The 23,536-nt window shown below is 32.4% G+C and overlaps 1 protein-coding gene and 1 long non-coding RNA gene across 2 annotated transcripts in view; one reads left to right on the top strand and one right to left on the bottom strand.

Moving 5' to 3' along the window:
• Positions 1-23,305, bottom strand: part of LOC140962525 (uncharacterized) — a 78,515-nt gene extending 55,210 nt beyond the window's left edge. Inside the window, exon 1 of the long non-coding RNA XR_012172565.1 lies at positions 23,029-23,305. This is a non-coding gene — a long non-coding RNA (uncharacterized lncRNA). The remainder of the gene's footprint in view (positions 1-23,028) is intronic.
• LOC140963200 (uncharacterized) lies at positions 8,716-13,183 on the top strand (the record flags this gene model as incomplete). The annotated part of the gene is made up of 5 exons (XM_073422495.1): positions 8,716-9,313; positions 9,385-9,534; positions 9,887-10,003; positions 11,837-12,273; positions 12,424-13,183. Coding segments are annotated over 5 exons (1,920 nt in total), but the record flags the coding sequence as incomplete, so codon positions are not given.
• Positions 23,306-23,536: the final 231 nt, after the last annotated feature.

Below are 23,536 nucleotides of genomic sequence, written 5' to 3'. Positions count from 1 at the left end.
TGTAACGCCCCAGATTCGACGACTGTCCTCACTGTACCAAGACGAGTCTTTCCAGCGTGCTTATGTCCTCACTCACACGCACCTTGGGAAACTTTCCAGGAGGTCAGCCATCCCAAAATTGCCCCAAGTCAAGCACGCTTAACTTTGGAGTTCTTATGTGATGAGCTACCGAAAAGAAGATGCACCTTCGTGATATGAGTAGTACAAATCAAATCTTTTAAGCCCTCTTCAACTGTACAGTCCATTACATTGAACAGTCTCGGAATCCCTCTCATTCCCGTGTAGGATCGGTTCATTCATGTTCCCTCCACCTAGAAGCCTGTCAGGAGCCGCTCATTGTCCGTGCAACTGATGGCACCGGCGATCACCCCCCGCCCTCTTCGGCCCCGGGCCTCACATGCCCACCAGCTTCCGCTTGGTTCGTCCGCGAACCACACCGTACTAAGATATGTTGGCTCTGATACCAACTGTAACACCCTAGATTCGACGACTGTCCTCACTGTACCAAGACGAGTCTTTCCAGCGTGCTTATGTCCTCACTCACATGCACCCTGGGAAACTTCCCAAGAGGTCACCCATCCCAAAATTGCCCCAAGTCAAGCACGCTTAACTTTGGAGTTCTTATGTGATGAGCTACCGAAAAGAAGATGTACCTTCGTGATATGAGTAGTACAAATTAAATCTTTTAAGCCCTCTTCAACTGTACAGTCCATTACATTGAACAGTCGTCGAATCTGGGACGTTATACCTTGTGCAACAAGTCGAGCTTTATATCTTACTATTTCATTTTTCTCATTTCGCTTTCAAATAAAGACCCATTTGTACCCAACAGGTTTTACACCTTTTGGTGTAAGGACTATAGGCCGAATAACGTTACGTTTATTTAGCGAATCCAATTCAACCTGGATTACATCTTTCCATTTTATCCAGTCCTGTCGATTTTTACATTCACCAAAAGATTTTGGTTCATGATCTTCATTGTCATTTATGATGTCAAATGCCACATTGTAAGAAAATATCTCATCAAATTTTTTTTATATCTTTTCGATTCAATATTTTTCCAGTATTAATATAATTGATAGACATTTCACGATTCTCATCAGTTTGTGGTTCTAATAGAACATTTTTATCATCATGTATTTCTGCTGGAATATCATTCTCCATTTTGTGATCATCGTGTTTCTCTATGCTTTTTCTTTTTCGAGGATTTTTATCCTTGGAACCAATTGGTCTTCCATGCTTCAAGCGTTTAGTGACATCATGAGTGTCTTCAATTTCTATCTTTGGAATTTCAATTCGAGCAGTGTCATTTACAGCATGTATATATGATTTAGTAACCCTTTTTGTATCTGCAAATGCATATGGTATTTGATTTGCTATTCTTTGCAAGTGCACAATTTGATGTACATCTTTTTCACATTGTTTAGTTCTTGGATCCTGATGTAACAATGATGATGTATACCATGTAATTTCTTTTTCGATATGTTTCTTTTCTCCCCCTAACATTGAGGAGATTTCCTCATTAAAATGACAATCAGAAAAACGTGATGTAAACATGTCGCGTGTCTGAGGCTCAAGATATCGAATGATTGATGGGCTATCATAACCGATATAAATTCCGATATTTCTTTGAGTTCCCATTTTTGTTCGTTGAGGCGGTGCAATAGGCACATATACCATACATCAAAAAATTCTCATATGAGAAATGCCTGGTTCTTTACCAAAGGCAAGCTGCAATGGGGAATATTTATGATATGCACTTGGTCTGATGCAAATTAATGCAGCACCATGTAATATTGCATGTGCCCATATAGAAACATGGAGTTTTGCTTTCATAATCATTGGTCTAGCAATCAGTTGTAAACGTTTAATCAATGATTCAGCTAATCCATTTTGTGTATGGACATGAGCAACAGGATGCTCAACAGTAATTCCCATTGACATACAATAATCATTAAAAGTCTGGAAAGTAAATTCACCAGCATTATCAAGTCTAATTTTCTTGATTATATGATCGGTAAATTGATTCCACAATTTTATTATTTGAGCAAGTAATCTTGCAAATGTCACATTCAAAGTTGATAATAAACATACATGTGACCATCTGCTGGAGACATCGATTAATACCATAAAATATCTAAATGATCCACATGGTGGATGAATTGGCCCACAAATATCACCTTGAATACGTTCAAGAAACATAGGTGATTCAGTTTGGATTTTAGCTGGTGATGATCTTATAATAAGTTTTCCAAGAGAGCATACTTTGCATTGAAACTTATTATTTTGAAAGATCTTCAGGTCTTTCAGCGGATGACCATGTGTATTTTCTATAATTTTTCGCATCATTGTTGAATTAGGATGTCCTAATCGATCATGTCAATTAATCAGTATTGAAGAATTATCAACTATCATGTTTGATTCAATTGGACTTATATATGTACAATACAATCCAGTAGGGAGCATTGGTAGTTTTACATCTACATATTTCTTTCCTGATTTATATGTGATAAGACACATATATTTCTCATTTCCTTCATTTATTGTTTGAGTATCATACCCATGAGAATATATGTCATTAAAACTCAACAAATTTCTTTTCGATTGTGATGAATATAAAGCATCATTTATCAAAAAATTTGTACCGTTAGGTAACAAAAAATGTCTTTTACCACAACCTTTTATCAAGTCTACAGGACCTAATGTTGTATTCACCATTGTTTTGTTGGTTTTAGTTCCAAGAAATATCTTTTATCTCGGAGAATAGTGTGCGTTGTACCACTATCAGGTATGCAAACTTCCATGGGATTAGTTTTTTGTCTAGCTTTGTTCATAGCATTTTTCATATTGAAACTTCAAAAAAAATATGCATGAAAAAAAATTACTGAAAATATATATGTAATAAAATACATATCATAATTATATAATAAAACATTAGCATATGAGCACATGAAAAATAAAATATTTTACATTTCAATTCCACAAATATATTAATCATTTTCCGAGAAATCATTCAGAAAATCTGCAGCATCAAAATGAGTTGAATCACTCAAACGGACAATGTGTTCAGTGAAGTTGGTCTCTTTTTCTTTCCCCTTTATCGATTCTTTATAGAGCTTACAAAGGTGCTCGGGAGCTCGACAAATGCGAGACCAATGTCCTGGAGTGTCGCATCTAAAACAAGAACTTTTAAATCGTTTTGATTTATTTTCATTAACACTGATATCCTCATGATGCCTTTTTAGAGGGTAGTTCGTGACGTCCTTTTGAGATGAGTTATAGAAGTAACTATCTCGATTGTTTTCAAAACCACGACCGTGACCACGACCACTTCCACGTCCACGTCCACGACCACGACCAAAAACCTTGTCTCTGAATTTGATTTTGATTTCCAGGTTTAAATTCATTTTTACATACAACATTTACTTCTGGAAATGCTGTTGATCTTGTAGGTCGGAACTGATGATTTCTCATTAGCAGCTCGTTGTTCTTTTCCGCTACAAGAAGACATGCGATAAGTTCATAATATCTCGCAAATTCACACACTCTATATTGTTGTTGTAGAGTTATATTTGATGCGTGAAAAGTGAAAAATGTTTTTTCAAGCATTTCTGATTCCGTAACCTCATGTCGACAAAATTTTAATTACGAGATTATTCGATACATCGCCGAATTGTAATCACTAACTTTCTTAAAATCTTGGAATCTTAACGTATTCTATTCATCACGGACGGTCGGAAGTATAACTTCTCTTATATATTGAAAATTTTCTTTTAATCCTTTCTATAAAGTCATGTGATCTTTTTCAATGAGATATTCACATTTTAATCATTCATCAAGATGTCGACGCAAAAATATGATAGCTTTTGCTTTATCTTGTGATGACGAGATACCATTTTCTTTAATGGTCTCACTTAGACCCAATGACTTAAGATACATTTCTACATCGAGAGTCCATGACATATAATTTTTTCCCCTAATGTCAAGCACAATAAATTCGAGATTTGCCAAATTTGACATGGTGGTACTAGAAAATTAACAATGCATTTTATTAGTTAAGTTCTAAATATATTAATATGACAATAAAAATTAAAGGATAAATTATAAGTATAAGCGTTCTTAAAAAAAAGAAAAAACGCGAGGCGGATATTCTCCGATAAATACAAGACTAGTGAGTATAATAACCAAAATAATTATACAAAATAACCTTGAAAGAACCATCTTCTTCTTTTTCGAAAATTTTGATGAAAAAATTTANTATACACAATAAAAATAAATTGTAGGACCAAGCGCTTGCCGCTTTACCAAAAGCTATAGCTAGTGGTAATGGTGCAACTCAAATCTTTTAAACCGCACACCAGCTCAAGCACCACGGTTCAATCACTCTACCAAGCAGGGACAATTATTGCACCCAACAATCTCCCTCCCAATAATTGCACTCCTTGCCATCAATGGGAATCGAACCTGTGACCTTGGCTCAGATACCAATTGTAGGACCGAGCGCTTGCCGCTTTACCAAAAGCTATAACTAGTGGTAATGTTGTAATTCAAATCTTTTAAACCGCAGAGCAGCTTAAGCACCACGGTTCAATCGCTCTACCAAGCATGAACAATTATTGCACCCAACATAAATAAACAGTAAAATAAATATTCTTATTTTTGAATATTGTTACTTTTTTCTTGTGTTTTGAAGCTTGAAAAAATATGGAGAACTGAACCTTCGAGTATCGTGCTGATAACGTGTTTAAAGTAAAAATTTATGGTAAAAAGTAAAAATCTCAAACTCACAAAATATATTAAACTACACACTTTATAAAATTTTGTCTACTCAATTGTGTTCTTCTTCAAAAATTAAGAGACATATTTATAAAATTTCTTCGAAAATAATCCAAAAATAAATACATCGTTACATACATCGTCACAAACTAATTTTCAATATTTACAACTCTTATTTTCAACATTCAATAATTTCAACTTTTTGTTTTCAACAATAATTATATTAATTTTTTTAGCCAGGGCTAGAGCCCACACACACATATTTGGATTTTAATTTTATTAAAAATATTATTTTAATAAAATTATAGCTTATTTTGATTGTTTTAATTTAAAAAATTTAGATATAATTATATTTGATTATATGTATGTTGTTTAGATTTTAAACATTGATAAATATATTTTTATTAGAATTTGTATATACGTTTAAAATTTTAAAATTTAAAATATGACCCTCTGATTGAACCGATTCAACTGATTGAAACATTCTAAGTTAGATCAAAAAACAAATAAACATCGGTTCGAAGAAATAATATCTTCTACTAAGACATTTACTGAGGAAGCAGAATTTCTTTTGAAAGAAACTATCCAGGAACATAGAGATCGGTTTCTACTTCAATAACATGTATAAAAAATTATTTATTTTTCTCATGAAATCTGTTAAAAGTATTTATTACTATCGAAATAAAAAATAAACAGAAATAAATTACATCCAATAAAATTTGAACTTATACCAAAAGTTTAGAAGACTTTTTCAAGTGAAGGGCTCCAGATAAATAAAAAAAGAGTAGATCTATTGTGAGACAGTCTCACGAATCTTTATCTGTGAGACGGGTCAACCCTACCGATATTCACAATAAAAAGTAATATTTTTTCATGGATGACCTAAATAAAAGATATGTCTCACAAAATACGATCCGTGAGACAATCTCACATAAATTTTTTCCATAAAAAAAAGTTGGGTCAACGTCCTCCCAAGTCTCACCAGACTCCTTGTCCCATATTTATTGGCATTTAATTTAATCGGCCTACCTCCCTTCTTACCTTATAGATTAATAATTATATTGTTTTATTATTCATAGTACTAACTAATTCGCTACTTATTTTTTTTTTTAAATTAACCAAACTAAGTGAGTATTTTATAGATATGATTTGTTAGGAATTTTAAAATAGCCTTCAGAATCCTTGCAGTATGTAGACATAAATGTTTTGATCATAGGTTGAGAATGATCGTTCTGTTATTGTAATAAACGCATAAAACGTTAAAAATTAAATCTATTTAAAAATACAGTCCATAGAATGCCTAAGAAAATTAAGAGACAGACACAACAAATGCTCGCATCTCAGTCGGAAACAACACATTCAATCTACAAAAAATAACAGTTAACATAACAAATGTGACAACTAGAACTGAGAAAAAAAATAGGACTATAGAGAAATCTTGTATCAGTCCATGTGAATTTATACATCGTAAATTACATGTTTGTTTCTCTTCCTCTTCGGAGGCTGCAAAAATATTTTAGAACAATCTCTTAATAAAAATACTCACTGTACTCATGCCAACAAATAAAGATAATCACACATCTCGCCCTTTGTTCCTTGACCAGAGCGGCACACTTCCTCGTGAAACAACGCCTTCTCTTCACAGATAACGATATAATCTTTAAAATAGTTAGTGGACTTGGGTCACTGCCCCTAAATAATTATTGAGTAGATCTCTTGTGAGACGGTCTCACGAATCTTACTCTGTGAGACAGGTCAATCCTACCGATATTCACAATAAAAATAATACTATTAGCATAAAAAGTAATACTTTTTCATGGATGACCCAAATAAAAGATCTGTCTCACAAAATACGACCCGTGAGACCGTCTCACACAAGTTTTTGCCATAATTATTTTGGCTAAAAGTGGGTTGTACCAAATTCATTATAACTATATTAATTTTTTTTACGNTACTTTTAGCATAAAAAGTAATAATTTTTCATGGATGACTCAAATAAAAGTTCCGTCTCACAAAATACGACCCGTGAGACCGTCTCACACAAGTTTTTGCCATAATTATTTTGGCTAAAAATGGGTTGTACCAAATTCATTATAACTCTATTAATTTTTTTTTACCAGGGCTAGAGCGCGCTCACATACACACATATATTTGGATTTTAATTCTATTAAAAATATTATTTTAATAAAATTATAGCTTATTTTATTTTTTTATTTAAAAATTTAGATATAATTATATTTGATTATATGTGTGTTGTTTAGATTTTAAACATTGATAAATATATTTTTATTTTAATTTGTATATACGTTTAATATTTTTAAAATTTAAAATATGACCCTCTGATTGAACCGATCCAACTGATTGAAACATTCTAAGTTAGATAAAAAAACAAATAAAACTCGGTTCGAAAAGTTAATATCTTCTACTAAGACATTTACTGAGGAAACAGAAGTTCTTTTGAAAGAAGTTATCAAATAACATAGAAACCGATTTCTACTTCCAGAACATGCATAAGAAAATTACTCACTTTTTTCTGAAAATCTGTCAAAACTATTTATTACTATCGAAATAAAAAATAAATAGAAATAAATGACATCAAATAAGATTTTTTTTTTTAGGATATCATCAAATAAGATTTGAACATATACCGAAAGTTTAGAAAACTGTTTCAAGTGAAGGGCTCCGTATAAATAATGAAAAAGGTTGGGTCAACGTCCTCTCAAGTCTCACCAGACTCCTTGCCCCATATTTATTGACAGTTAATTTAATTGGCCTACCTCCCTTCTTACCTTTTTTATGAAAACAGCAGCAATTATAATTTTGTGTACATGGAATTATGTGTAAACTGGCTACTTGATTGGTAACATACAAATTAGTGATAGAGAAAAAATACCGAAATATCGTACCCAAAAAGATATCGAAATTACCAAAAAAATCGATATACCGAAAATTTCGGTACGGTAACGAAATTTTCGGTACGGTATCAAATTTTCGATATCGTTATCGGTACGAAATTATTTTTTTTCGGTATATACCGAAATACCGAAAATAATTTTTATTATTATTTTTTTAAATTTAAGTTATATATACCGAAAAAATATCGGTATATTTTCGGTATACCGACATTTTGTCTTTTTCGATGTACCGAAAAAATTTTCGGTGTCGTTACGGTATCCGGTATAAACTTTTTTCATATTGAAAATTCGGTATACCGAATGTGCGGTATACCGAATTTCCGGTATCGGTATCGGTATAAAAAAATTTTATACCGATATTTACGATACAGTATACGATATCGTAGTTCGGTACGTTCCCTAATACAAACCATGTGAATCAGTTGTAAATTATATACAACACTTCTTAGTTCTCACATCAATCGGTAGGATAAATATACATACATATATATATATATATATATATAATTATAAAAAGTGATAGTGTCGGAAAAAATTTTCTTCTTTTTTTTTTTTAAAAAACAATTATAAACAAGAAAATACTTCAAATGCATAAAATCTTCCACACCATTCATTTGGCTAAAACTCAGCATCGTTTCAATGTCTTCCTCAAAATTAGCAAACTATCCATGGCTTTCAACTGTTAATGCTCAGTGAAGCTATTTCTTAACAAAGACAATAAGGAAAGAAGCATTAATGATTACAGGATATGGAAAAAACAGATGATCTGTCTGCTCGAGAGCCAAGATTTGTTGGGCTTCGTATACGGCCAGATCCCGCGGCCTGAAGAATCCATGGATGAGCAGAAACTCTGGAGAAGAACCGACCAGCTTATCACAGGATGGATTCTGGGTTCCATTACTGGGACCGATGTGCTTGATGCAGTGGTGGGATTGGACAGTTCCAGGGAGTTTGGTTGGAATTGGAAAAACGTTTCAAATCAGATGATAATGAAATTCAAACGAGCAGTTCTAGTGGTAAATGAAATGAGAACTCGGTAACTAAAACTGGAAAAATAAAAAATAAAAAGAAATGGTTTAACGAACTCGAATGTATTTTTTTCTGGTACAAGGCTTGTAATTTTAAGAAATATGCAGGTACGGATTTTCACCGGTACTTGCCATTGCATAGAGCAATATTAAGAGGTGATTGGAAGGAAGGCAAGAAGTTCTTGGACAAAGATGAAGATGCAATCACGGCCATCATCAATGATTCCTCGGAGACAGCTCTGCACGTAGCGGTGGAGACTGGAAAATCAAATGATTTCGTGAGAAAGTTGTTAGAATGCTTGACGCCAAATGAAGCATTGCTCTCGAAAGATAGTTCGGGGGACACTGCTCTACACACAGCCGCTTTGGCTGGAAACAAGGAAGCTGCGATACTGTTGGTGAACAAAAAACCCGACTTGCTATATATTACAAATGACAAGAATATGTTACCGATTCATTTAGCAGCGAGGAGTAGCCAAAAAGATACGCTTATGTATCTCATATCCGTCTCCAAGAAAGAAGTGCAGAATAGCCCATTTGTGGGAAAGTTGGGGGCTTTGCTATTGACAATTGCCGTAGCTTCTGAGTTTATTGGTTAGTAGGAAATATTAATTTATTGATAGTTAATTGTGAAATATAAAGATAATATATTTTTCTTTGGGCAGATGTGGCTTTATATTTGGTGCAGAAATACCCAGAATTAGCTACGTTAAGCGACGAAGATGATGATTATGCGTTGCAAGTGATAGCCAGAATGAAATCTGTGTTTCCAAGCGGAAAAAGATTCAGTTGGTGGCAAAATTGGATCTACTCTTGTAAGTGATCTTTCTTAGAGAAAATCTTTTAGGCAAAAACTTGTGTGAGACGGTCTCACAGGTTATATTTTTGTGAGACGGATCTTTTATTTGGGTCATCAATGAAAAAGTATTACTTTTTATGCTAAGAGTATTACTTTTTATTGTGAATATCGGTAGGATTGATCCGTTTCACAGATAAAGATTCGTGAGACCGTCTGACAAAAGACCTACATCTTTTAATTGCTTACTTTCATAATCAGATCATTAGGCTACAGTTTTTTTTAAAATGACCGACGAAGTATGGGATTATGATTTCCAACTCTTATAAGATATATCATAAAAAAAAATTTTTTTTGCTTATTATNTGAAGGTGTTCCTTTGACATCATTGGAAAAGACAAAGATCACAACTGATATTGAGAACCCAGGGTCTGATATGGATCAAGTGACAAAGAAGTTCGATTGGTTCAACATAATTTCTTTTGTGGGTAAGTAAAATTTCATTTTCAGATTAAAGATTTTACTTGGATTATTTAATTTTATAACGAGTATCGATGATTAAATACATAATATAATATTACCAAATAGTCATTCTCTCCTTGCGTTTGATCATATTGAAAGTCTAGGAATATATAGGGAGTAAATTTTTTTGATTTTATCAAATATATTATCTCCTTTTGTCCATGCTTAAGAAATTCAAATAATTAATTAAATTTATTTAAACAATTTGCATAATTGTCACAAATTTATTAAGTATTATATAATAAATTAAATAATAATATACATAAATAAATCATTAAATTCATAGTAAAAACATACAAATATGATGCAAATTAAATAACACAATATTAATAATGACGACGTAGAATATCACGGAGGACTTGTTATCATGAAAATGAGTTAATAATATAAGGAGTTTCTGTTTTAATTTTCAATTTAGTAGTTGTATTTAGTAATTGTGTTATATGGCCAATATTTTATTAAATAAATCATATGATGTGTATTAATGGTGTTATTCTTTTGGAAATATGGCCAAAACGATTATTTAAGATTACCTGTTTTAAGTTTTGGTCCTCTAAGTAGTTTAAATTTGGGTACTGGTTCATTAAGATGGGTTTTCCTTGGCTTTTGGTCTTGTTTTGTCGGAATACCGACGAGACTTCAGGCATACTAGTAATTTATTTTTACACATCAACAATTTTTCGGTGTCGGATTAATAATTTCCTGTGTCACTTCAGTATTTTCGTCATCATGTCAACATTTTCAGTAATTAGTTTTCTGAAATTATAAAATAAAAAATTACAGTAGTATTACAATAACAACTCCAAGAGTTTTGAGTTAACAAATTCCCTATATAGGGATGACAACGAGGCAGGTTTGACCAATCTCAAGACCCGCTCAGCAAAGAAAAATTGGACTCAGAATCGCCCGTCCCAAAATCCAGCGGTCCAATAACTGGATTTGATAGCATTCTATCATGTCCTGAACCCCAACATGCGCAAGTGCGATTACATAATAGACCTTTATACCAACTACTTGGTATCTGTCTTCGCTTTACGAAAATGATTAACCCAAATTACTATATGAATCCTCACAAAACATATTAATTTTTGATTTTTAACCCATGTAAGACAAGGGTGTCATAATCAATGAATCCTTCAAAACACGGCGTCTTTGTCATGGGCTGACCTATCGATCCACCAGCTCCGAAAATGTAAAGGTGTCTCCTACTAGTTCAAGATGTGGTTCCCGTGATGTATCACTTTGCCCACATGTTTAGGAGATGGCTACTGATGTTCTTGCTGGTGACCGTCTCTGATATCATTTTGTCGCACAACGTACCCAAACTTGCGCTAGTGCGACCTGCACAATGAGCTCCTATTCCAAATACTTCATATTCACCGTCGCCTTATGAAAATGGTTAACCAAAGTTGTCACTAAAACCCGTTACACCTTCCTACCAAGTTATAGACACGATGATCTGATCGGGTTTAAACTCGGTTAATTGTCATCCTACACCTGTCATTGACTATGAAGGCTAAAGTCTAGTATTTTTTTAAAATCATGTAACTCGATCTGTTTATCAATAATATTTTGTGTTTTTTCTTTTTGTCGTTCGTTGTTTCTCTCCTATATCAATATATTAAACTCAGCCACCACACCACCATTAAATTTCTTTTAATATACAAAGATTGCCGAACGAACATATATGTTGAGATGAGCTATCGAAGCTACTCTACTCCTTGTCATCATTACAAGTTAAAATATACGATGCATGTATTTGTTTATCTTCTTACTTTTGGCTATTAATATATACACAGTTCCTGAAGTGAAGAGCATCAAGAAAAAGAAAGTAATGCACCGACAGACACTTGAACTCGTCAAATGCTTGTGCAGGGCACTGGAATCTTTGCCTTTTAGTGTTGCTTCACCTATCTATGAAAGTGCCATAGTTAAGGCTGCAGATGAAGGCATACATGAGGTTGTGGAAGTGATCATAGAGATGTTTCCGAATGCCATTTATGCTGAAGAATCAAAAACTGAATGTTCCATTTTTCACATAGCAGCAAGAGAACGCGTTGAAAATATTTTCAATCTCATTTATCATATGAATGAACGAAAACAATATTTTTACGACAGGACGGACTCTTCGGGTAACAACTTTATGCACATATGCGGAGAACTAGCACCTCCTCATAAACTCAATCTAGTTTCTGGTGCAGCTTTACAGATGCAGCGTGAGTTACAATGGTCTAAGGTACTCGACATCTTGCATAACATTCTTCTTAATTATATGCATGTCCACCACTAGCAATTATAATTAAATTGGCGGATAACTTCGGCAATTCTTTTTTGTTTACCTGAGCACATTTTTGTGGTGATAATTTCATCAACGTGCACCGTACAGGAAATGGAAAATTTTGTCAACCCTTCTCGTAGGACATGGTTTAACAATGACGACAAGACTCCTCAAATGTTGTTTTCCGAAAAGCACCAAGAGTTAAAATCTCAAGGAGAGAAATGGATGAAAGACACTGCCACCTCATGTACCATTGCCGCTGCATTGATTGCTACAGTCGTATTTGCTGCAGCCTTCACAGTTCCAGGAGGTCTTCATGGTGACACCGGAGTACCGATTTTCGTAAGAAAAACTTCATTCGTTTTATTTGCCATCTCAGACTCTGTTTCCTTGTTCACATCCACCACTTCACTGCTCATGTTCCTATCGATTCTTACAGCTTCACGTTATGCCGAACAAGACTTTCTTTACGTTCTACCTAAGAGATTATGTATCGGCCTACTTACCCTCTTCACTTCAATCACATTCATGATGGTCGCCTTCGCTGCAGCTATATATATTACATTGAAGGAGAAATCTAATTTGTTTGTTGTACCAATGACCGTATTGGCTTGTCTTCCAGTCACATCCTTTGCGTTATTGCAATTCCCACTTCTCATCGAGGTGATGTGTTGCACCTATGGACCCGGCATTTTCGGCAAAAAGAGTGATCGAACATTGTATTAAAACAAAGAAAAGCAAGGGCTTTCCACTTCAGTATGATAGCAAAGATATATCTTTAATTAGCTTGATTTTAATCAATATGAGGGATGTTTCAGCTGTAATAAAGATTTGACAATGTATTGCAATGACATGTTTGGAATTTTAACGATAATAACATAAACTAGAGAGTTAGGAAATCCATGTTTATACAGCTGAAAATGTGTATTTACATCAAAGATAAGAGATTTATGAACACGAGTCTCTAGAGCCAAGCAATTCGCGACCTAATTATAGATATGCTTGATGTTGCATGGAATTCGATATAAATAGTTTTCTGTATTTATGTTGTAAAAATGACTATAAATTGTTACACTGGAAATTTTGGCTTGTCTCACTCCTCGTTTCGACTTATATATATAATTGGTAGGGGTCTGTCAAAACCTTCGTAATGATCGGATGTTGCTTTTATTAAAAAACAAAAACAAAAACAAAGCCTACAAAACAATTTTTTCAAGAGGGCTACATGTTACTTTTAACAAAATACAATACAATAACTATTACTTACAGCATGTAATAAGACATTTGAGTCGCAGAGCCAAACGAGGATTGTCAAGACAATTGTTTCTATAGATTTGAAATGCATCTATAGATTTATGCATTTTCATATACTATATATTTTGAACCACCCTATTTTATTTAACTAGTAGCAAAGATAATGAACTTAAGTACTTTATGAATATTGATCCTAAATTCGCAAATAAATGTAGACGCCTAATTTTTTCACAAATTATTCAATAACAAATACTATTTTACAACTTATCTATCATTTTAAACAACCATGGTTTAGTTTTTTCAATCATTTTTTGTATGATTTTCGAATCTTTCAGTATCTTTTTCATCTTTTTATTTTATTTTACATGCTTCTTTCTTCGATTAAATTCAGCAACCGTATCATCATATCTAATTTTCATGTTTCTTTATCGTCGTCAGATTTGATTTTGATTAATCCCTTTGATGTTTGCATGTTTTTTTCTATATCTTCTTATTTTGTTTATTTGAGTCGTTCATGCTTCGGGTTTAACTCCATATTATTTTTCTTTTTTTTAAGTCTCACTCGGTTTCTCCACATATTATGTTATATCTATTTTTCTTTAGGAACATAATTAAGTATATGAATTAATTGTTAATGAGAAAGAATGTATGCCAGAATTTCGTAGTATAACGAATAGAAAAAGTTGAAAAAAAATAGTGTGATTAAAATAGATATGATATATATATTAATTTTAAAACTATTGATATATTTACTTGATATAAAAATTAGGAGAAAATACATGAAAATTCAAGAGCAGATAATATATTAGAAAAAACTCTCTCGACATTAGGGATGTAGATAGATATTTTATTAGAGAGGCAAAAAAATTCAAAATATTTCATCATCGGAAAATTCCAAAATATAACTGTATTTTCTTACTTTAAAAAAATTAATGAGACACCTCCTAATCTTTATGTACAAATATTAATATTTCAAAAGCTACTAAATGTTTTTTTAGAATATATATACACACACACAAAAAATATATGTAATCATTAAAAAATAATATATACTAAAACAATATTTTAAATAATATCAAATATTACAAAAACAATTAAGCTATTGTCACTATATTTTTAATTAATTTTGTTGCATTTATAAGTTTATATAATAGATAAAATTACCTTAAGAGATATAAAAACACTTTTAAGTAGTGACTATTAAGAATTGGTAGAGAAAAATGACGAGAGATTTTGAATTTTTCAATAATATTTTAGAATTTATGATTCAGGGTTTGAAAAAAAAAATTACATTAAATAATTTATTTTGCTTATTGAAATATTTTGTCAATGAAAGTTTTCTTGAATAATTTTCATCAATTGTTTGACATAATGTATTTAAGAAAAATTTCATATTCAAACATGATTATTTAGTTAAATTAATGTAATATTAATTGAGTCGTAATAGAAATAAAAATAAGTGTAAAAGAGGAAAAATTGTTTCTTATGTANTATAATAATAAGAAATTTAATTTTAAAAATATTAGCATGTAAACATTATCATAACACATAATGATTCATAAGATAAATCACTAAATTATTGAGCTAGTGTTTATTTAATTATTACTTAAATCAATTTATTGGAATTTGTTAACATTTAACATTTTTTATCATCTACATAAATATATCAAGAGTTTTATAAATTTTTTTATATTAACTAATAAAAATAATTTAAATACATAAAAAAATTCTTAAGTTCCTAAAAAAATTATTTTATAATAATCTAATGTACTTGTAATAGCCTAAGAAAGTTAGAACATATAATACAGTTGAAGAGTTCACAAAATTTATTAGTTATATTTGAAATATTAAATATTTTATTATTAATTTTTAATTTTTGGTCTTTCTTACCATCTATATAAAAATATAAAGAGTTTCACAAATTTATATATACTAATTATTAAAAATATTTTAAATTAAATATATAAAAATTCATAAAAAATAATATAATGTGTTTATAATAGTATGAAAAAACTGAAAATTAGAGTTGAAGATCTCACAAATTTTATTAGTTATATTTTAAAAATTAAAGCAGTCATTAAATAAAAATATCATAGTTATTGTGAAATAAAGTTGGTGGACCATTAATGTGTATTACCAATGACACATTGTGATTTAAATTTATCTATGTATATAATATTTCCAACCATGTTAAATAAAAACAATAAGCACAAAAACACCGCAAACATGAATATATATAAATAGTGCCACAAAAACAAAATGACATATGCACATATAAAATAGGAAAATAAACAAATAATAATCAATGTATATTAATTACCACATATTAATTAGAGCATGTGAAATGTTTTAAACTTATGAAAGAAAACAATTGAGTAAATTAGATACATTGTAAATATTAATTAGAGCACATGGAATGTCTTAAACTGATGAAGGAAACCCATTTCAGTAAATTAGATAGAGGCTGACATCCATACATGACACCAGATTTTCAACCTCGCGCAATGAGATGTACAAATAGCAAAACCACAATTAAAAAATAATTCATTTAAAAAATAATTTGAGGAAATTATTGCAAAACTACAATCACGAAATAATTCAATTAATATTTTATGTTAAAAATATTCTTACAAATAATATTTAACATACTTCAATATCTACATCATATATGATGCTTCTTAATTCATATTTAAAAATCAACTTGTTTTAAAAATAATGTATTTATATGTAAAATAAAAGAAAAGATAAGATAGAAACATTAAATATTCATTAACAACCATGAAGAAATCCACTAATTTATTAACCGATTTCAGTAACAACAAAGAAAAATCATTCATAAATTGATAAATTCAAGAAACATTAATGTCCAAAGTCATTTAAGATGGATAATGAATTACAAAAGAACATATTAATAAAAAAAAAACTATTGATTTAATTTACTAACTTAAACGAACAAAGATATATATTAAAAAATTCACAATCAAGAGTCATATTTATATGTATGTTAGATATTAATTTTGACCCAACACAAAATTTTTAGTTTCTATCTCTGTGTTTGTCATATCACATTGAAGCGAAAATACAATTCACCCTAGTATAGGTATCATTTACAAAATTTGGCGTCATAGAGTGAAACGTCTACTAATTTTAAAAGTGCGGAAATATATATATATTTTTTAAAAACTCACATTTTCGAAATAACATTTAAACGTTTCGCATGCATGCGTTGTACAGAAAAATATAACATTTTTAAATGATCTTAAATATTTGACAGTAAAAATACTGAAGTTTAAAATAGCCAAACTTATCCCAAAATCATACGTAAACATGAACCAGTCAAAATCTTAAAAATCATCAACGTAGGAAAATATTCATCTCCACACAATCTCATAACTTATAATGCGGAAAATATGCGGTCGTCGGGTCTTGTAACCGCACCAGGTCTGCCTATTCAGAGTTCAGCACCTCCAGTCCCCTCATCATTAATCTCACCTGCATCACACACGCCTAGTGAGTCTAAAGACTCAACACACCTGTACAGTTAATAGAAAATACATATACATAGCACACAGCAATGAAAAATACCATACTCAACATACCTTTCATGAACTTTAAAAACGTAACATAAACGTGTCGTGTAAAATCATAACGTGTCAAAACAGCTCATCATTAATCATCATTCATCATTCATCGTTTATCATTTATCGTTCATCGTTCATCATTCATCATTTATCGTTGGTGAATTCAGTTCATTAGAGGTGACTATCGTACATCATCATTTACGATGGATCCATCATACATAGAACCGCGGTACCCGCTGACTGTCGGACATCAGTGACAGGATCACCCATCCACTGTACCTAGGTCTCATCATCAGCATTTACATATACGTCTTAAACATTTACATATACTTCGATAGCCACAACTAATTCCCGTCATTCAAAACATTATCATTTACATCACTTATAAAAATCATGTATCAATGCAATTTTCTTTAAATTCAAGCATGCAATGTATATTTTCATAAAATCTTAATAATCTTGATCATGATGCATAAACATTTAAAATATGATAAATTTGTGCTCAGGGCGCTGCCAGGATCAAAATCTCACCCCGGGTGCAAAATAACCATTTTGCCCCTGGAAACCCAAAAATTATCGTTTCACCATTGGACATCTAAAATTGACCCGAAGCTTACCAAACTCCTTAAAATGTCCCAAAACATTTTTAAAAGCATTCTTAGACGTAAACTCGAGCCAAATTCAAAACTTAACCGGTTCGTTTTAAAACTTGGACCGGGGTCCCGGTTGTAATCCGAATCGAACCGAAACTTAACCAAAACTTTCCCAACTTCTTACAATACCTTAACAACACTGTAATGCTCCTAATATTATAACATCAGACTCAAAAACCATCTGCTGAGGCACCCCCCCCCCCCTTGGTATAATCATCTTCCAACACATGGCCCCAATTCTTAAATATTTTGGTCCCAGCTTCTCCAGCACCTAACCTACCTTTATGGCTCACCATTAAGACCCTAATGAACCTTCTAAACCAAGCTTAAACGAGTCCCATAATTCCTGCACAAGCCACGTACAGAAACTTTCGAACCAAACCCACATAAACTTATATCTTAACTATTTTGGTCCTAGCTTCTCCAGCACTTATCCGATCTTTATGGCGCACCATTAGGGACCCTAATGAACCCTGCTGGAATCACTAGACATGAGCCTACAACCCCACGGCAGCTGCACCATGCCTACAGCCCCTTGCAACTCACAAGGCCCCTGGCCCCTCACGTAGTGCTCCCGATCATCACCACATGCCCAACGCTCAAGCGACTCTCCTCCTCGTCCCAGCTGTGTTCGAACCTCCCTTGACCGTGGTTCAGACCCCTCACGATCCGTTCCAGGTCTCAACCTCAACCCTTAGACATCATAACCTTGATCTTAACAACACTCAGCAACCCCTTGACAGTCCCCTTGCACGCAAAACATCAAAACGTGAGTGGTTAAACAATAACAGAATACACGCCATAAGCAAAAATCGAACGAAAATTCCATGCTGTACACTGGATCGAGCATCCCTTATGAAACTAATACACATATCAGCAATATATAACATGCGTGATGTGGAAATAATGGTACATAACGTGCCTGATGATTTGAAGACAAGAACGAGCAAATGGAGACCCGGATGAAGTTTTTCCCTTGCAAACCAAGAGAGAATCGAAGCCTTAAGCTGAGGAGTTCTGAAACCGAGGGTGGGGAATGCTGAAAGGGGGTGTCGACTGTGTAACGTAAATAGGTTTAGGGTAATGGTTTGTTATAATATAATTAAATGGTTAATTACACCATTAATGGGCCCTAAAAAGATAATTAGGGTTTTGAAAAGGGTTTTGAGCTCAACAAGCTTAAAAGTAAGTCCATTAAATCCAAACACGCTCTCGAAAAATATTTCGTGTTGAAAAGGTTTTGAAAATATTAGCCGAACTCTTAAAAAGTCCCCCGATTTGATAAAATTTGTGTACCGATAAAAATTAAAATCTTGCGGTAAAAATACCCAAAAATTCTCATTTTTGAAAAATACACTTAAAAACGCTTCAACTTAATTTATAAAAATAAATCGTGTAATAAAATAATTTTCCTGAAAATTCTCCAGTCTCCGATCCTCGTTCGAACGTGAAATGCATATAAAAACCCTAATGCATGAACCTTTAAAATTTCATGAATTAAATCCTATCATGCATGAATTATGCATAAAATGCATAAAAATAAATAAACACAAACTAATAAAATAAACATGCATTTTATGCTTTAAAAGAATTTAATAAAATACTAAACAAATTTAATAATTTGCATGCATGTGGTTCACGTGGACCTTCAAATTTTCGAGACGTTACAATCTACTCCCCCTTAAATTGAATTTCGTCCCCGAAATTCGCTTATCCTCGATAATCAAAAAGTGCAAAATCTTAATTCTAGTATCCCAATAATCCCCGCTCCCGCTGCGCTAATCTGATAAAATAATAAATCTTAAGATATCCTTATGTCTTCTCAATATTAATAAACTCCACCTTCTAAATCTTCGTTTGCGAAACTCAACTTATAACGACCCATGGTAACCTAGTTTCATTTTTCCATGTCCTCAAATTTATGACTTTCTCGCAATTCCTCATACTAGAAATGGATGTCCAAACTTATCGCACTTCATTTTTCTTGTACAATATCTATATTGTTCATCAACCTATTACATTTGCATTTAGGCAGTTTAACTTAGGAACCTTAGCCCCAAAATTTACTGACCGACTTCTATCCTCGGTGATACACTTAAACGTTAAACTTTATCTCAACCCCATAACAAAATTAGCCTAAGAACCTTGAATCGAATCCTTATCTTATGGCACCAAACTTACGTAACTTAACTATTTACAAGTATGCCCCAAATGTAAAATTGTTGCAAATCTTAAATTCGAGTACGTTAATCCATAGAACCCAAATATACACTATCGATCTTCTACCTAATTAATAAAACCCTTCTATCATCAATCACATGCTTAATCTATTTTCTTCCCAAATACCATTTAGTTGAGGCCTAAAACTCTTGGACTTTCCTCATTGAAATGAATGTCGAATTCTTACGTATCCTTAATGCTTAATTAATACTAGCGTATAAAACTTACTAAGTTATCTCATGTTAATGTTGGACTAACTCTAATAAACCAATTTTACTTATAACCCATAGAATTCTAGAATTCCCATATCAAGATTTAGATTTCTTACTCGGTAAAAATCTTCATATTCGTTCATTGGTAACCTATGTTGAACACCACTAATTCTCTTTTGTTTTTATTTCACCCAAAATTTTCGTATAACCACATATCCCATAAACTTGTAATTAACTTACATAACCCAAATAGTCTTTAGATAACACAATTCCAATACACATATCCACTTAATCTCAAGTTTCTTAATGACTTTAAAAAAAAATTTCTCAAGACAAGGTGTCTATCTCAATTCTTACAATCATACTCAACTTTCTAGAAAAATTATATTCCAACAAAGGTATAGTCCTAACTGTTAAGATCATGACTAAAACTTATGACACATCAAACTTAAGTTCTCAAAAATTCGTTAACTCAATATCTACCCTTATAACTTAACTAACCGATCAACTTTACCTTAAATCGTCATCACTTTAAATTCTTAATTTGCCACAATATTATTTCACTAACGCTTAAATTTTCAAGCCCAAGATTGATTCATCCTATAATGTCCTTGATTACCATTCATTATAACATTATAACCCAGATATCTAAATGTTATATATTTCCTTCAAGCCTAAATCACCGAAAATTCATATCATTTAAGCCATTCAATTCTCACTTACTGCTACATAAGTTCCCAAATTTCTTAAAAATTGTAAAATTGATTCTTACTTTCCTCGAATATAATCCAATTTGTCCTTAATCTCGAAAATTCCACAATTACCCATAAGTTCTTGGTGTTCCTAATTCCATTTTGTAGGTTCCCCGTATCATAAAGTTCAATAATTGTAAGCTTATTAAACCCAAAATCAATTCTCATAACCTTGAAAAATTACTGATTTAACCCAAGTGTTCCTCCAAGTTCGAATTTAATCCTCAAAAATTTTGGAATTTGCATTTTGGCCCTTAAAGTTCTCGAAATTTACCATTTTGGCCCTACAACCATACGAAATTTGCGTTCTTGGTCCGCAAAAAAAATCGAAGATTTTTGCCTCATTAAACCTTAAAATTCTCAAAACTCAGAATTTAATCCCAAAATTCGGTAAATTCGAAAATAGTCCATTAGAATTTTATTTTTGCACTTAGGTCCTCAAATTATTGGTTATTACAATTAGGTCCTTAAAATTCCCAATCCATGCAATTCAATCCTTAAATCCACCTAGGTAGAGCATGCATCCTAAATAAATTCTACGTTTTTATACTTCCAAAGATAGTAGTAGTCCCGAATCATTAATCCTTACATGGAATTATCAAAAATTAACTCAACTAGTAACCACGAACCATCGGTAATTTCTTTGAAAAACTACAAGTCCCAAGAGCATTTATAATCTTCAAGATTAACTTATGATCCAAAAAGTAGAACATCAGTACTACTAACCAAAAATCAATATAGACAAATCATTTCCAACTTTTCCTAATGCCCAATAACAAAATCTTATTCGTGTCCAATTCCACCACAAAGCGAGCATGCATGAAAAACATATAATTTCTCAATTCATGTCGTAACATGCATAAAAATTTCAAAGCATCTAATCTCAAAATATAACGACAGATAAACATGTACCGTAAAACGTATATCATGTAAAAATGCAAGTGATATCATAAAACTTTCAAAACATTTAAAACCTTAAAACTTACAGACTGGAGGCTTGAAGACTGAGCTGCAGGAGCTGGAGGTGGCACAACCCTATACAGGACCCTTGCTCTGATACCAACTGAAACGTCTACTAATTTTAAAAGTGCGGAAATATTTTTTTTAAAAAGCTCACATTTTCGAAATAACATTTAAACGTTTCGCATTCATGCGCTGTACAGAAAAACATAACATTTTAAAATGATCTTAAATATTTGACAGTAAAAATAGTGTAGTTTAAAATAACCAAACTCATCCCAAAATCATACGTAAACATGAACCAGTCAAAATCTTAAAAATCATCAACGTAGGAAAATATTCATCTCCACTCAATCTCATAACTTATAATGCGGAAAATATGCGGTCCTCGGGTCGTGTCACCGCACCAGGTCTGCCTACTCAGAGTTCAGCACTTCCAGTCCCCTCATCATTAATCTCACCTGCATTACACACGCCTAGTGAGTCTAAAGACTCAACACACATACACCGTTAACAGCAAATACATATACATAGCACACAGCAGTGAAAAATACCATACTCAACATACCTTTCATGAACTTTAAAAACGTAACATAAACGTGTCGTGTAAAATCATAACGTGTCAAAACAGCTCATTCATCATTTATCATTCATCATTCATCATTCATCATTTATCGTTGGTGAATTCAGTTCATTAGAGGTGACTATCCTACATCATCATTTACGATGGATCCATCATACATAGAACCGCGGTACCCGGCGACTGTCGGACATCAGTGACATGATCACCCATCCCCTGTGCCTAGGCCTCATCATCAGCATTTACATATACGTCTTAAAAATTGACATATACTTCGATAGCCACAACTAATTCCCGTCATTCAAAACATTATCATTTACATCACTTATAAAAATCATGCATCAATGCAATTTTCTTTAAATTCAAGCATGCAATGTATATTTTCATAAAATCTTGATCATGATGTATAAACATTTAAAATATGATAAATTTGTGCTCAGGGCGCTGCCAGGACCAAAATCTCACCCTGGAAACCCGAAAATTATCGTTTCACCCATGTACCTCTAAAATTGACCCGAAGCTTACCAAACTCCTTAAAATGTCCCAAAACATTTTTAAAAGCATTCCTAGACGTAAATTCGAGCCAAATTCAAAACTTAACCGATTCGTTTTAAAACTTGGACCGGGGTCTCGGTTTTAACCCGAATCAAACCGAAACTTAACCAAAATTTTCCCAACTTCTTACCATACCTTAACAACACTGTAATGCTCCTAATATTATAACATCAGACCCAAAAACCATCTGCTGATATTCCAGGAGAAGAACAAAACTCTCGCCCCCCCCTGGTACCCGCTGACTGTCGGACATCAGTGACAGGATCACCCATCCACTGTACCTAGGTCTCATCATCAGCATTTACATATACGTCTTAAACATTTACATATACTTCGATAGCCACAACTAATTCCCGTCATTCAAAACATTATCATTTACATCACTTATAAAAATCATGCATCAATGCAATTTTCTTTAAATTCAAGCATGCAATGTATATTTTCATAAAATCTT

The sequence above is a fragment of the Primulina huaijiensis genome, chromosome 17 (assembly GCF_012295235.1).
Source record: "Primulina huaijiensis isolate GDHJ02 chromosome 17, ASM1229523v2, whole genome shotgun sequence".
Taxonomy (NCBI): Eukaryota; Viridiplantae; Streptophyta; class Magnoliopsida; order Lamiales; family Gesneriaceae; genus Primulina; species Primulina huaijiensis.
This window is presented reverse-complemented; position numbering and strand designations above follow the sequence as displayed.